Below are 16548 nucleotides of genomic sequence, written 5' to 3' on the forward strand. Positions count from 1 at the left end.
CTTAGTCAACAATGACGCTTGCACGTATGAAAAGTAAGTGAATTGAGCAGATGGTGTTTTGACAAGTCCAAAAGAACAATTTGCATTTGTATTTTGACTTAACAGACCAACTCTCAATACAACTCAACTAAAAACTGTATTTTGTCCGTCAGTTCACCCATAAATTAAAATTGTCATCAGTTACACACCCTCATGTTGTTCCAAACTTACTTTCTTCCATGACGCACAAAAGGAGTTAGTAAAAGCAGAATGTCTAAGCTGCTCTTTTATATATAAAATAATTTTTAATTAATAAATAATTTCAGTTTGTTCCACACATAAACTATCATATGGCTACATAAGCCTTGGAATATAGCGCATAATTCATATAGGCTACATTTATGATGCTTTTAATTGTTCTTTTTGGAACTAGACGCTAGACAACCCCTGTTCTCAATTTACTAAGAGCACAAATGTTAAATTGTGATGACAATCTGCTAAATTTCTCCTTTTCTGTTCCACAGAAGAAAGGTTGGGAACAAAATGAGGGTGATTAAATGATGACAGAATTTTTATTCTTGGCTAAACTAACCCTTTAATTTACATTTAGACTATACCGTTCAAAAGTTTGGGTCAGAAAGATTTTTTAAATGTTTTTGCTGCATTTATTTGATCAAAAATACAGTAAAACAGTACATTTAAATATATATACTGTAATAATATGTCATAGTATTATTATATTTCAATGTTTTTACTGTATTTTTGAACCCCAAAGTTTTAAACGGTAGTGTACATGACAACTATAAACTAAAGTGTATCATCACTCATCTCATACCTGATAGACATCTCCCAGATGACAGCATGTCTGCAGGAACCTCCTACAGGGCACAAGCCCATCACTGTAGCATCTCCTCAGCACCTGTTCAGCCAAAGTCCACACTAACTGACTTCCAGAGGCCAGCAGATCCTCTATACCACAAAGTAAGCCCAGTGCCATCGCTGTTTGTTTGGCACACTAGGAAGCTGTGCTCCCTCAGAGACTGATGTAACCTAACTGGAGCCTGGAAGAGCCAGGGTCGGAATGCCACTGGCTGGGTTTGAGGCTCTGTATATAGGCTTCTGTCCAAGACTTTCCCCCTTGGAAGAGCGCACAGAGAGAGGGCAAGCCACAAACAATCCACAGTCAGAGACAAGCCTACTGAGGCTACATAACACACAGTGACTGAAGCACATACATAGACATACTCAGTGATGCACACACTCATAAACAAAAGAATGTGACCACAAATAAGTGCATACTCACATACACACACATATTTACGCAAATTGTACACAATGGCTGCCCTAGCCGTGCCAGTCCCTTCTCATAAACAAACGTTGTGGTTTCTCTGTGCTTTTTACAAGTGTATGTCTTTTGTGATCAACATTTTACAAACACTTATGTTAGACCAATCAAAAGAGAATGTTTTGGTAGTCATAGCGAATAAAGTAAAAACTCACAACTTTATTTCTTTGGCTCCTTTCTGGGAAGGTAAGGGTTATGATTAGATGTTTCTGTATGTATGCGTGTGAAAGTGTGTCTGTTAAGGGTGTAGTTTCCGCCAGACGCAACACTTCTCCACCCGGCATATTCCATAAAGGAAAAATGTATAAAAATACTCACTTTCATTTGAGCCATCCGCAATATAAGAGGCTGATGTGTTATGACTAACGCCCAAACTCGACAGCAAAATATAGAGGAAATTCAAAGGTCTTCATGGAGAAAATGGAATAAAACCGGACATTTTCCATCCTCACCTAAATCTATCACCAATCTGACCTCTAGTTTTCCACAGCAACACTTCCTGTTCAAAATCTGTTTAGTTTACATTCAAAATGTCAGATACTTATGGAAGCTTGCTTCCTCCATGTAATAACAAAAAAAATTAATCACGACTTTTTATCTAACATTTCTGACTTTTTTTTTCTCAATTGCAAGTTTATATCTGCCAAGTCCGATTTTTTTCCTCAGAATTCTGAGATATAAACTCATAATTGCGAGAGAAAAATGTCAATTGCGAGATAAAAACCTTTTTTATTTTTTATTCCATGGCGGAAACAAGCTTCCATAAATATTCATTTTGCCAAAAGAATGTTTTTCTTTCTCCTCCTGCTGTTTGTGCATGAGTTTAGGGTCTTGCATTACACATCTTGGTGTTGAGTTCATGCTTAAGGGTCATTATGGCAGGAAATTGGACAAATCAAAAAGGAACATGCACACACAGCTGTCATATCTGGCAGTAGTTTATAGAAAAGTTTATCTGTCCCTACATGTTTGGAAGATTTAAATCTTCTAAAACATAAAGAATGCACTAGAAATAAAGGGATTTGATGCAAACAGCCTGAAAATGAAAAATAGCTATATGAAACAAACACTTGAACTGGATATAGCTTGCTAAAATTGCTTATTCAGTAAGATGTAAACAAAATCTCAAAATCATGCAAACAAAGTCCATAGAGATAATGCAGAAACAAAAAAGTAAACAATTCAGTTAAGTGGTAGCTCCACCATTAAAATCCACTAAGAAATATGGGCCAATCAATATAGACCACATGCAGGAAGACATAGTAGGAAGGCTGCATGTTTGCAAGTGATATGATAAATTACTGTATTATGCACACAGACATGTGCATAGAGTATAATTCATCAAGATATATTTAACACTTAAATATATATATATAAACTGTACAGCTACTATTCAAAAATTTGGGGTCCATAAGATTTTTTTAAATGTTTTTGAAAAAATAATCATAAAGGCTCTTATGCTCATGAAGGCTGAATTTATTTGATCAAAAATACAGTAAGAACAGTACTATTGTGAAATATTATCACAATTTAAACAAACTGCTTTCTATTTTAATACATTTTAAAATTTAATTTATTCCTGTGATGGTTATGTTGAATTTTCAGCAGCCATTACCCCAGTCTTCAGAGTCACATGATCCTTCAGAAATCATTCTAATATGCTGATTTGGAGCTCAAGTAACATTTCTTATCAATATTGAAAACATATTATAAAAGTATATATATATATAAAAGTTTTGGGACGCCTGCCTTTATGTGCACATGAAACTTTAATGACATCCCATTCTTAATCCGTAGGGTTTAATATGGAGTTGGCCCACCCTTTGCAGCTATAACAGCCTCAACTCTTCTGGGAAGTCTTTCCACAAGGTTTAGGATTGTGTTTATGGGAATTTTTGACCATTCTTCTAGAAGCGCATTTGTAAGGTCAGGCAGTGATGTTGGCGAGAAGGCCTGGCTCGCAGTCTCCGCTCTAATTCATCTCAAAGGTGTTCTGTCGGGTTGAGGTCAGGACTCTGTGCAGGCCAGTCAAGTTCCTCGACACCAAACTTATGGACCTTGCTTTGTGCACTGGTGCGCAGTCATGTTGGAACAGGAAGGGGCCATCCCCAGACTGTTCCCGCAAAGCTGGGAGCATGAAATTGTCCAAAATGTCTTGGTATGCTGAAGCATTAAGAGTTCCTTTCACTGGAACTAAGGGGCCAAGCCCAACCTCTGAAAAACAACCCCACACCATAATCCCCCATACACCAAACATTACACTTGGCACATTGCAGTCAGGCAAGTACCGTTCTCCTGGCAACCACCAAACCCAGACTCGTCCATCGGATTGCCAGACAGAGAAGCGTGATTTGTCACTCCAGAGAACACGTCTCCACTGCTCTAGAGTCCAGTGGCGGCGTGCTTTACACCACTGCGACCCATTCTTTCACAAATGTTTGTAGAAGCAGTCTGCATGCCTAGGTGCTTCATTTTATGCACCTGTGGCCATGGAAGTGATTGGAACACCTGAATTCAATGATTTGGAGGGGTGTCCCAATACTTTTGGCAATATAGTATATATATATATATATATATGTATGGGTATTAGTGTAAAGACCAGTGCTCAACAGTTCCCTCACAGAGTAGAGCAGCCATTGATGTTAAGCGCTGATTGGAAGCTGAGAGGCAAAGAGTCAAGGGTTTGCATTCTGGGAATTCAGACAGCCTGTGGTATTGGTAAGAGTGAACACAGGGGTTAGAAACAGGGCACCCTGCGGTCTTACATTGATCTGTATGAGCCTCAACCTTAGTGTAAAACTCCAGGCTGAAAACAATTCAAATTCCACAAAATATAAGCAGTTTTTAATGTGTTTTTTTTTTTTTTTTTTTCCATAATAGCCTAGCATGTAATAATGGCATTCTGAATGAGGCATTCTCTATTCAAATATTTTTGTATAATGGCTGCTAAGCTGTACAACCGATTTCCCATATTTCTCATATGACTCCATCAGCTCTTTATTCTCACATAATTTATCAAAATAATAAAATAAAATAATTTTAAAAATTATAAAAAAAAATATATATATATTCATAAAATGCCTGTGTGATAAAATTTACTGTGCATTATCCTTAAATATATATTGTTTTATTTTATTATGCTCAGATTTATAACTATGATATTTGAAAAAATATATTCATTTTCAAATTCAATTATCTAATACCCCTATAGTTCAAATATATTTACACTGAAAAACCGAGACATATTTTATTGTTTGGTTGAATGTGACGCAAACTCTCATGTTATATAATTTGTTGATTAATGAATCCTTGTAGATTATAAATTTAGCTCAGCATAGAATACACTGAGGAATACGATGCTGAAAGTCATTCCCAATGGAAGTCTTAGGTAATTCTCTGGGTACATCTGACGAAAAGTATCTGGTTAAACCTCTCAGGTGTGTGTGAGAGAGAGCAAAAACAACACACACATACACCAAATGCTCAAAATGCAGGCTGTAAATATGGAATGCAAGTACAAACACACAAAGACATACACACAGTATGAGGTTCACACTCAAGAGCTCCACTACGAAAGAAAAAAAAAATTGCCTGTATTCACAAACACACAGAGCAACCAAGGTTCACGTACTGCCTGCACCTTTAAAAGTAAACACAGCTGTAGCTTTTGAAGCCATATTTTAGGCCGAAACTCAAAAGAAAGCACATTGTGAAATAAAACAAAAACTTTCACATCAATGTGGGGGAAAAACATCAAATGGCAAGTTTAATTTCCACATGTTGTGTTCAAAAGCCAAATACATCTGGGAGAGCTATGCCCTATGAGTTAGTGATGAGTTTGGTCTGCGAGTCATACATTATTACAAACGTTACACGTTATTGCCACAGAAACTGAGATACAATTACAGCTTCAACCTGGCATTGAATGATGACCTCACACTGGCACTTGTCCAGTGTCATGTGCATAAACTCAAGCTCTCAGTGACATAGGATCCTATTCATTTTAATGGCATTGACGCTTGATGGCACCCTGCTGGTAATTAAATGCCTATTGTATTTCCAAAACAAACAGGACAATTGCATGTTGTGTTATATGACGTCAATAGTCAAGTAGTCTAATAGTCAAATAACAGCAAATACATATAGACTGGGCCAGAAGGGGGTCATGATCACAGTTGAATTTAAAAAATTGCATTCTTAAAATCATAATGAAAAGTAATAATCTTTCATTATTTCATGGACATTGAGCTTTCAATGCTTTCTTGTATCCAAATGATCTGCAAATGAACAGTCTCTATCAGAATTTAAAGGGGCATTATGTTTTCCAAACAGTTCCATACAACGAAAGGAAATTCTGACAGCAATTACTGGGTCTTGCTCATTAGCCGTTCGTACGCACAAATTTGTGTTTTCTTAGCTGGTAAAGATACCATCATACCGTATGTCAAAAATGACAATACTATGTCAAAGAAGTCCTTCAGCAAAAGAAAGTCTACTCATCTTGGAATGAAATCAGGGGCATTTCCTCCGCAGAGGCAAGGGTGGCATTGTCTCCTCAAAAATTCTGGATGAGAAAATAATCAATATTACAACAATAAAACAATGCAAATATTACAAAATGTGACATTAAAAAGTGTCGCTCGTTTTTATAAAGTAACACTGTCCAACAGTGACACCCGCAGGTGAAGTTACAGCGGGAGCCTCCTCTCAGCTCATTGAGTTTTAACAGACCCCCTAAAGCATGCGGTGAGTTTGATGGGGGGTAATTGAGAATGAATTGGATATGATCGGTTATGATTGGATATAAATGGCTTGTGTGATAAATCCCGCCTCTTGTTTTCGTGTGCTTTCTCCAATCAGCCTGAATGAAGACAATGATGGCATTAATTGGAAAACAAATGAAAAAGTCAACAACTCAGCCACTTGAATATCACCGCTTTATATCACGGCAGTGATTTTAGTTTTTAAAGTTACAAATATGGATATTTTTCTTACAAAAACACATAGCTTCACTTCAGAAGGCCATTATTAACCTCCTGGAGCTGTATGGATTACTTTTATGATGGATGGATGTGCTTTGTTGGGCTTCAAAATCTCAGTTACTATTCACTCCCATTATAAAGCTTGGAAAAGCCAGGATATTTTAATATAACTCAGATTGTGTTTGGCTGAAAGAAGAAAGTCACCCAGGTTTACTTGAGGGAGAGTAAATTATGGCATCATTTTTATTTTTGGGTGAACTAACCCTTTAAGATTTTTTTATTTTATTGGCTAAAATGGTTTTTAAAAATTCTCTTTTTCTCTTTGTTTCAATCTTGTATCTTTCTCCCTTTTATCAGTGCTAAGACAAACTCCCATGGTTACATTCATACACTGATATGTATTAATGAGCTAATTTCCACTGAGAACCCAGAGGAGGGCGGCACAGAACTGCCATCCTCATCACCCTGTGCGGTCCCCCAGCATAGCAATAATGTGACATCAATTACCAAATGCAATATGAGCATATTTAATTGGCTGAAAGGGGAAGGCATTTTATGTATCCAGAGGGCACACACACTCAGAAATGATGGGTATGCAGCTGCTCCAAAGTACACGCGTGCACATCAACAGCTGATGGCCCCAAAAGTGTGCATGACTGTGGTTTGAGAAGTGCAGTGTCTGCATTACACTTTCATTACTAGGATGCCTCCCAAACCGTTCAGCCACTGTACAGAGCAAACACTAAACGGCTGTTTGACCAGCCCACTGACTCACTGACTGACAGAAGTCTCTGTTGGGTTACAGATGGTTTGACAGGTGGATTGTTGGAAGGGAAATCAATAATATTCTGTAATAAAAGAGTCCTAATATCAAACTGTCTGTTTTGCAATCTACAAAAATAATAATGCTTTTTCATAACAGAGAGAGAGATCAAAATCAGAGCAGGCTGGTCTAATAAATTTAGCTCTGTTGTATTTTAATTTAAAATTCCTTGGAAAAAAACATAAGGCTCTGATACTGAGTTTAACCCTTAGTATTAAAGTTTGGCATGAACTCAACCTCAAATCATTAAATCTTTTATAAGCAATCAAACATACCATTTTCACTTTGTGGGTGATAAAACGGAAACAGTAAGGTGACCGTAAAGACATTTATGATGTTATAAAATATTTCTGTTTCAAATAAATGCTACTCTTTTTGAACATTTTATTCATCATATAATTCTGAAAAAGTAACACAGTATCCACAGAAATATTGAGCAACTGTTTGTTTTTTGAGTAGCAAATCAGCATATTTGAATGATTTCTGAAAGATCATGTGACACTGAAGACTGGAGTAATGACTGCTGAAAATTCAGCTTTGTCATCACAGGAATAAATTACATTTTAAAATATATTCAAATAGAAAACAGTTATTTGAAATTGTAATAATATTTCATAATATTACTGTTTTACAGTATTTTTTTTAACAATAGTGTATCTGATGAATATTAATATTATAGAGACACTTTTGACTTGGGCTGATGCGCAACCATCTAGAAACCACCCGGAACATCCTAGCAACACATTTAAATCCATTCAGAACACCTTAGCAACAGCATAGCAACACCCTAGCAACCACCCACAACATCTAGCACCACTAAGAATCTTTTAGTCTTTGCTATATTGTCAGCGTAGTTCAAAAAAATTGACATCTTTATGAAGATTAAGAAATATAAGCTTATGCCTTCATGAATATTTAGGCCTTGAGGCATTTAGATTACAGTAAGTCTTTGCTTAATGTGTCATGATGGGGTTTTAGTATTTTGTCGTCACAGAGAGCCCATTGAAGTGTCTGTCTGATTGGGATTTGGGGCTGATATAGGCCATAGCACACAGAGCTGGGTTATGTTGAAACCTCTGAACCATGACAAAAAGGATGGGTGTGAGTGTGTGTGCGCATAACACAGATGCCACTGAGCAGACGGGGGAGGTGGTCACTGCTGCTTCTGCCCAGCGCTCTGCGCGCACTGTCTGTCTGCCCCCTCTAATAAGGTCCCCATGGGATTGTGGGTGCAGGGACTTTTCAGAACGGTAGATTGAGAACGTGGGGCCACTGGGTTTAAATATCATTTGCAAGAGATGAAAACCATGAATGGATTCTCTTAGTTTCACTGTAGGGGGGCAGACAATGGCAGAGAAGAAAATCTGACAGAGCAAGAAAGAGCAGTGGAGAGATAAAGAAGACAAAGGCAGAATAAACCATTTCAAATAGTGAATATGTTTGTCAACTATTATTTATTATTTATATGAATTAATTTCTATATCTATGTTAACTGATTCAAACACTATATCAAAATTGCTTATTGTACAAAAGTAAACAAACTGTTTTAAAATCAAGCACTAAAATAAGGTGAATTCAGGGTGATTGGGACACTTTTTGCCATTGAGATGACTTGGAAAGTGTCCCAATCAACCTGAATTCACCCCTATATAAATAAACTGAGTAGGCCCAACAACATGCAAAATTATTAACATTATTCACAGCATAGAACACATGGTGGCTGGCGCTAGCCATGTTGAACAATGAACCTTTAATTAATGTAATTTATTTATTTATTTTACCTTGCATAGTTTTGTTCATGGCTTTTGTTGATGAAGACATGACAAGCGACTTTGTCATCTACCTTTTGGCTGCTTTTTTCAAATGACAGATTAATTTGATCCAAAATACTGTAGATTTTGAATGGATGCACAGACTTTGAGGTCAACCCAAAAAGTTATGGGAAGCATTTTCAACTCTCTAATAAAAATTCTAGGACTGGAAAAAGCAACACAAAATTTCTGTGATTACTACTGTCTGCATTTAAATAATTAACGTAATTAATGCAGTCTCCCTTTTTCTCTACCTGAGGCTACACTTTTGCTTTTCTCCACTTCATGTGGCTAGTGTTATATGCTCATGCTATTAATCACATAGACCTGTATGATTTATTTATTATTTCTAAATCGATTCACATCCCTAAAAATGTATAATACCATTTTTTTATTTGATGATATAGTTTTTGTATTTTATTATTTTATATTTAGCACTGTCTGTGACTTTTTGGGGTCATGACCCACCGGTTAAGAAGCACTAACCTATTGCATTTTCCCTCTTATGTGTCACATAACTTATTGACAATTTCTTATAAAATGATGTGCACAGTCACACTATATACATAAAACATTCTGAAGTTCATAGCTGAATGAACCCTCACCCTGATATGTTTATATATGCGCATTTTTCTGAATTTGTAATCTTAGTGCTACTGAAGCATAAGAAGTGTTTAGCTTATCCCAACTCTCTTGGCTCTTGTCCTTATTAATATTTAATGATCCCTCCCGCTTCACAACACATCTCCAACTATATATTATGCAAACTACCACTGTGTTAACATTTAAAAACATGTGTATAGAACCTTATGTCCTTGTCTCTTGTCATACCCTTAAAATACAGTGTGACATTTCACCTTAATTTCAGACATGCTAAAATGACAATTTTCCTCCTTTCTGGCCTAAAAAGACAGGGAATAACTTTTGGAGATGGAAAAATCTGTTTGAATAAATACAGATGAGTTATGTTATTTTTATTGCAGCACAACAGGCTGGGTTCAAGCTAAGGATACTGCTGTAAAAGGGCCATGTTTAAGTGTTTTCAGACAAGGAACACAAACTCAGCCTCTTTTTAATTAAATTATTAAATTATTTATATCTCATTTAACACTAGAACTCTTACTGGATTTTACCAAACGTGCAAAATGATCCTGTAGTAATTTACAGTCCTTAAACATGTGGTGGATGAGAACATTTTAAACATTTCTGTTCATTTAGGCTTTTCAGAATGGTTTATACTGCTTGCTAAATATTGTGAAGAATACAAAGAACTGTGTGAAATAATATATGCATACACATGCAACATTTTTAAGCAACAGTATGCAGATTTGCATACTATGTACAGTATACATACTACCAAAAAAAAATAGAACAATAATAAGATGCTTTTCTGAACATTGCCTTAATTCTACTGAGTCCACAAACATGGAAACAGAGGGACAGAACAATCAAATTACTTTAACTGTGATCTTTATCCTCTTTCATGCGGGTAAATGGCCCACAGACACATGCCATGTGTCAGTATAAATAAACAAGACAGGCACAGCAGGGTAAGCAAATGCATGAGCAAGTAATTCACAGACATGACAAGTTAGATCACAACATGCCACCTGCACTCTTTGCTCTAAATCTTATCACAATGATCCAGTCATACACGATATTTTGCTTTGTTTAGAAGAAGAAAAAAAAAAACAATTCAGCAAAATCACCACCATTCTCAGAACAAAAGATAAAGACTTCATTGTGAATTGCTGATGATGTAAGAAACTACAGCAGCCTTAGTCACAAAATCCTGTAAAGCTTTACTAACCCCTTTGGGCAACAGTTCATTCACCTCTTGCTGGTCATTCATGGCATGAGAAGGTCATCGCCCTTTGTCAAGACCTTATCAAGTCCTATGCCCCACCCCAAGGCTAGTCATACCTGGCGGTCAGCTTACGGTGATAAACGTGAGCTCCCTCTTTCTTTGAGTCATCCATATTTCAGAGTTTAAAGGCTAAAGCTAAAGTATCAAGTTCCTATCTAAGCAGAGGTATTCTTCAGAAGCAGAGAAGTTAGAGCATGTTCAAAGGACAGATCTGAGAATGAATCATTTTTTACATTTGCAGACAAAAATGTGAGTGGAGTGAAAGTCGACTATATGATACTAGAGTGTTTGCTAAGGTGTTCTGAAATTTTTTTTAGTGTACTGCTATGGTCTTTGCTAGGGTGTTAAAGGTGGTTACCAGCAAGTCTCAATTTTAGTTATAGGAACGCCTTTTGAGGAGACTAAATTAGCTCCTACTTCAAAATAGGGTCTAACCCAGCACAATAGGAACTATCAGTAACGTAAGTGTACATTGATTGGCTGAATGTATGCGAAACACTGGCACCCGCAATTTCTAAAAAGCCGACATAGCCTACATATTTACTCCTCAAACCAACATGACTTTGAAGGGACCAAGCAAAATAAGATTATGTATTTCTGCTCAGCTAGTGACACTGGGCAACAACCACACGGCAAACATATAATACTTTTTTGTATACCGTTTACTTTCTTTGTTTAACAGTTCTATTTAATAATGTATTAGATAGGACTGTAAAACAGATTATAAACTAATGAAGACAGAGAATGGACACGCTAGGCTCTCACATACTGTGCTCAGGCTCTCGCGTTCTCAGCGCCATAAAAAATAAAAGTCCCGCACAACAACAAGAGCAGCGGGACGTAAGTGACATCTTGCATCACTTCAGAGTTCTTACTGGCGGTGCGAATGCAACCAGGAAAATGACCCTAGGGGAAATTTAGTTCTCAGGGGACCACTCTGGTGGCTAGTTAACTGAGTTCGGAGCTCCTATAACTACCTGGTGCAAAAGCCCCTATGAAATTTGATCCCTATAACTTAGGTAAAACAACTGAAAAAATACCATAGACTTACATTGAAAGAGTTCAGTGTGAAGACCTGTTAACACCAAGACTGAAAACTAAGGATAGTGTCCACACCAACAGACGACTATCTGTTTATTATAAGTGTCCACTGTAGTTATGTCGTCTGTCGATGTAGTTCCTCCTATGTATCGTTATCATTATAATTGTGGTGTGGACCTCCCTATTCTCACAGAATTAGAACAAATAATAAAACTTTATTAGTTATAGATATCATTATAGTTATCATCCTTGATTCTATGGTATTTATTTTCACTTGTTTTATCATTTGCCAAGTGAAAATTCAATACATTCTCATGGCAATTCATAATTATTTTACATTTTGCAGAATTGGTTAATAATTTGTATGAATTTGTATCTCATTCATACGTTCTCGAATGATATGTTCATGCCCCACTGAAGGATAATTTAGAGGTGGAACTTCATGCTTACTTTTTATTTTTTAAAATGGTTCTGTAAAAATAAATACAAAATAGCCACCTCGTAAAACAGTCACTTTTCTCATGCGACCGGGTTGGAAAATCATAAGTCGGGTAGCTTAGAAAAGTAAAAGCACACCTCTCCTCAACAACGCCACACAGTTTAAAGTATCATCAATTTCTGTAGCATAAACAGTGTGGGACAAATTACAACTGAAGTCCACTACGGGTTAGAGGTTTGTTTAAATGAACAACTAATAATGCAGCATCTGTTACTGAAAAATGATGTTTCTTTAAGGCTGAATAATCATTAAAAGGCAAAGGGCATGTGGTGGATTTGATTGTCACTCATGGTAATATGAAAAGCAATTCCTTAACCATCTGCTAGATGAAAAGGGCTCCTGACCTGTGTCCATTTCCTGCCTGCACATACGGCCTTAGGGCTGTATGTGTGCTACTAACCTAACCCACTATTTATGAAACATCTTTCTGATAATGTTTACCATATTACAGGGTATTGTATTTACTCTACCCATCTCCCTTGAAAAGAACACTATCCCTTGATAAAACAGAAATATTAAAGAATCAGCCATGAATCCCTCCAGCGCTATACCACTTATGTGGAGCAGCACCATACAGCTCTATTGATTTCTACTGTATCCAGACTGTAGGCTATGTCTATTTTTCGGTGAGGATGTTTCCATACCAATGTCTCTTGCAAGTGAGGAAACACACACACATACAACAGTAATAGTAGTCAAGACAGCAGCGGATGGCCCATTATCATGAGCACTTCCTCTCTGTGTCTAGGTGGGCTGATATTAATAGTCGCTCTCATTCGGGCATTGATGGAACGTAATTGAACATATGCCTGCCAGTGGAAAAGAGAAAATGAGTTATAACTATAGGGATCATTCTCTGTTTTCCCTAGAGAACAGTAGCAGGGCATCATGGAAGCTAAAGTTCAATTACTGGAACAGAACAGCATCACATAATAAAAACATTCAGCTTTGTAGCTGTTCATCTTTTCTAAGAGCCTTTAATTGAAGGTGAAATATGGATAAATAGCAATTGGTTGATAGATCTACACTTTTACAGATTTACACCCTGAACTAACAAGTCCTGAGGACAGGTTTATGGACTCCCAAACCTTTGGTTTGGATCCCTTTGTTTTTCAGAGCTGCCTCTGGACAATTTAAAGACTCCAGTTAAAACAAAACAATGGAAAAACAAGTCTGAAACAGCTATTAAACACATGAAAGCAATGACCCACTGAAATTTTGGACACATTTTGTATATAACACTAATTTGACACAGATATTCTGATTTCCATACGAGTCTTACTGAGAAAACTGGCCCCAAGTACTAGAAACATCTGCAAACATTACCTAGTTTCATCTGTTCTACAAATGTACTTTGTACATTTCAACATTTCAACCATCTTATTTGCCAGCATGCCTTTCTAAGGACACGGTCAAATTGGACTGACACCAGTGTCCTTAATGCAATAAGGGATCAATTATACGACACTGGGTCACACTTGCTCTATAACGGAGTTGGTTTAATTGAATTGAACTGAATCCACATGCCCCTCTGAGGCATTGCCAGCACCATTAAATGCAGAGGCTTTGAATTGATTTGTACTTCCAAGCTTAAAGATAACTGCCAACCCATAGAGAGAAACTGACAATCAGCTCCCCAAATCTTAGATCCAGCTTGAATCAAGTGTGGAAATCATTTAAAAAGACCCTTAAAAGAGCCAAAACTGACTCACTTCCTTAAAGTGCCCATTTTCAAGTTACACTACTGGAAGCAACAGCCATCAGTGTGTACACAGGCATGGAATATTATCTTTTGTGGTCAGGCTTCCTTTGTTGTGCAAAAGGAAGGTGAGCTGGTTGTCAGGTTACACATGGTGAACAGACTGGATTTACAACTATATCATATAGCAACATGAGCAGTGTTAAAGGAAAGCAACTGAAATATGACATGGGCACAAAGATAACATGCTTCTAACCAACATATAGACAGAAAAGGGGGATGGTAAGTGTTTAAAATGTGCTTCAATTAAGCACTCTATTCTAAAAACCTCCAGAGAAAAAAAAGCCTTGCTTTAAATGATAGTTGCACATCAAAAGCCTAGTTTATAGGCAAATCCATTAATGCACCCTGATTGGAAAATGACTGAATGTAGTATCAAGATATGGAATTTTCTATATCAGGTAATATAACTTAAAGGAATTGGTAAAACTGACCTAATTTTAATGCTTTCTTATTTTAGTATGCATATCTGTTTGAAGGTGTGCATGTGCTTTTATCAAAAAAACAGCTAAAAATATAAATAAATAAATCATTGTTGAACCACATGCACAGAACAAAAAGTCAACCAGCATATCCCTTAAATTTAATTTGGATTTAGCTGAATAACATCACCTGCTCCCAAAACAAGCCCTACAAATAAAGAAAGCCTTTCTTATCCTTCTTAAATTTGGACCAAAATGCTTCACCGTACACTATCAGGATGTCACATGTTTCTGTCTCCTATTGTTTGTCTTTCTCAGGAAGCAGGAAGTTCAGAATCAGTGTCTGCAGGAGCGGTGGGGAAAATGGGCTTTTTGATGGAGTTCTGTCTTTTAAAATGAGCCAGGGTTTCTAATCAACAGCTCTCACATATGTCAACAGGAAACAAGCACACACATGTTCTCACTCTAGGTAGTCCCTTGAGTATCATTGTTCAAGGTTTGAGCAAGGCATGAAAACTTAAAGTTGTTATATTTGTGAAAAAAACAACAACTTTACACTGAGTAACTATGTGAGTCAACCAATACTATCAAGTAAAACAGGGTTTTGAATTCAGCCATTGAAGGCTCATTTAAGAGGTGTCAGGTGCTCCTAGCAATATTACTGTACTGTCTATATTATCTGTATTTCACCACCAAAAACACTTTCTGCAAAGTTTGAATCTTAGCTGTCTGTCTGCATGATCCCAAAGAAAGAATAGTGATTTGTTTGTGTATTTCACATGGCACATGAGGTGAAGTTTCTGACATCACTCAAGCTTTACGTACCGTGCGGTCGTCATATATCAAACATACTGTATATCAAAGAAACTCAAGTTCTTATCCTCAAGTTGTTATAATATTGTATATACATTATCCCTAAAGCACAAAAAGGGGAAAAAACATGAAGAACACGCAGACATTTCAATAAGAAGCGGAACTCACCTCTCTTTATTGTCGGTATTGTTGTGTTCAAGCCCCAGGTTTGCGAAAATCTTTTGTCTTTTTTGTTACCGGAGGCTAAAATGACTCTGTTGTCTCCGTGATCTCGCGTCCAAAGTCATGAACACAAAAGGAAAACCGATGAGCAAAATACAGCCAGCCGGTGATACAGTTCATGTCAGCTTTGTGAGGACACAGACTCTGTCGATAGAGTGCCGTCCGTTCACTTTACCCCTCCTCCGCCCCTATCTGCTCCCTAACAGTCGGTCCAGCCTGAGCAGACGAATTTCCCTCTGCCGTTACCATGGTGATACGAACGCCATTGACGCGAGCGCAGGCTGAACCTGCAGTGCCTGCATAAAATAAAATAAAATAAAATAAAATAAAATAAAATAATTATACGGAGTGTAAATATGGTGTTAAAAGTTCTTTGTCATGAGCAACGATGCAGTCCTTCCAAATCATATTGTTATATTCGTTATATATCTACTTTATATAAAAAGTAGGCTACCAAGGTATTACTTTGTGTTTTATCACTTAACATGTGGTAATAACAAGTTTTGTTTTTTTTTCTTCTGTGCCATCAGAAAATGTAAATCACAATTTACATTTATATGACTTGGTGGCTTGGTCCAAAAAACACAAATATGTAAAATGTATTCCCTATTGTGACGTATATACAAGTGAAATGCTTCTGGAACAAGAAGAAATTTTGGGCAGGACTTGATTTTGTCCATCAGGAATTGATTGGATGGTTGTATGGATGTAGTTTGCTATTGCTGTGATCTCATGTGAGTGACAGGTTGCCCCGCCCTCACACTGGAGAACACGTCATCAGAGAAGACATTTCACTGTAAAAGGGTAGGGAAGTTGTTTTGATTAAAGATTGTGAGGGCACATTAATTTTTAAAAAATGATGTTTACAGATAAATCATGTATAATACATACTACAATATTCCATAAAAAATAAGTATGGTCCATTTCGATTTCATGGTGACTTTGAACCTTTTCTTGACTTGTGCTATATCTTATGTTGATATAG

The 16548-nt window shown here is 36.8% G+C and overlaps 1 protein-coding gene across 4 annotated transcripts in view; it reads right to left on the reverse strand.

Annotated features, from left to right (window-relative positions):
* frmd4ba (FERM domain containing 4Ba) overlaps positions 1–15782 on the reverse strand; it is a 52610-nt gene extending 36828 nt beyond the window's left edge. For 2 of the 4 annotated variants that reach the window (XM_051897309.1, XM_051897308.1), the window contains exon 1: positions 815–1054. In XM_051897309.1, the coding sequence (XP_051753269.1) occupies positions 815–976 (162 nt within the window). In that variant the 5' untranslated portion in view covers positions 977–1054. Of the gene's footprint in view, positions 1–814; positions 1055–15509 lie in introns of those variants that run through there. The other 2 variants (XM_051897311.1, XM_051897310.1) reach the window with 2 other exon arrangements.
* Between the last annotated feature and the right edge of the window lie 766 nt (positions 15783–16548).

This window comes from Ctenopharyngodon idella, chromosome 6 (assembly GCF_019924925.1).
Source record: "Ctenopharyngodon idella isolate HZGC_01 chromosome 6, HZGC01, whole genome shotgun sequence".
Classification (NCBI taxonomy): domain Eukaryota; kingdom Metazoa; phylum Chordata; class Actinopteri; order Cypriniformes; family Xenocyprididae; genus Ctenopharyngodon; species Ctenopharyngodon idella.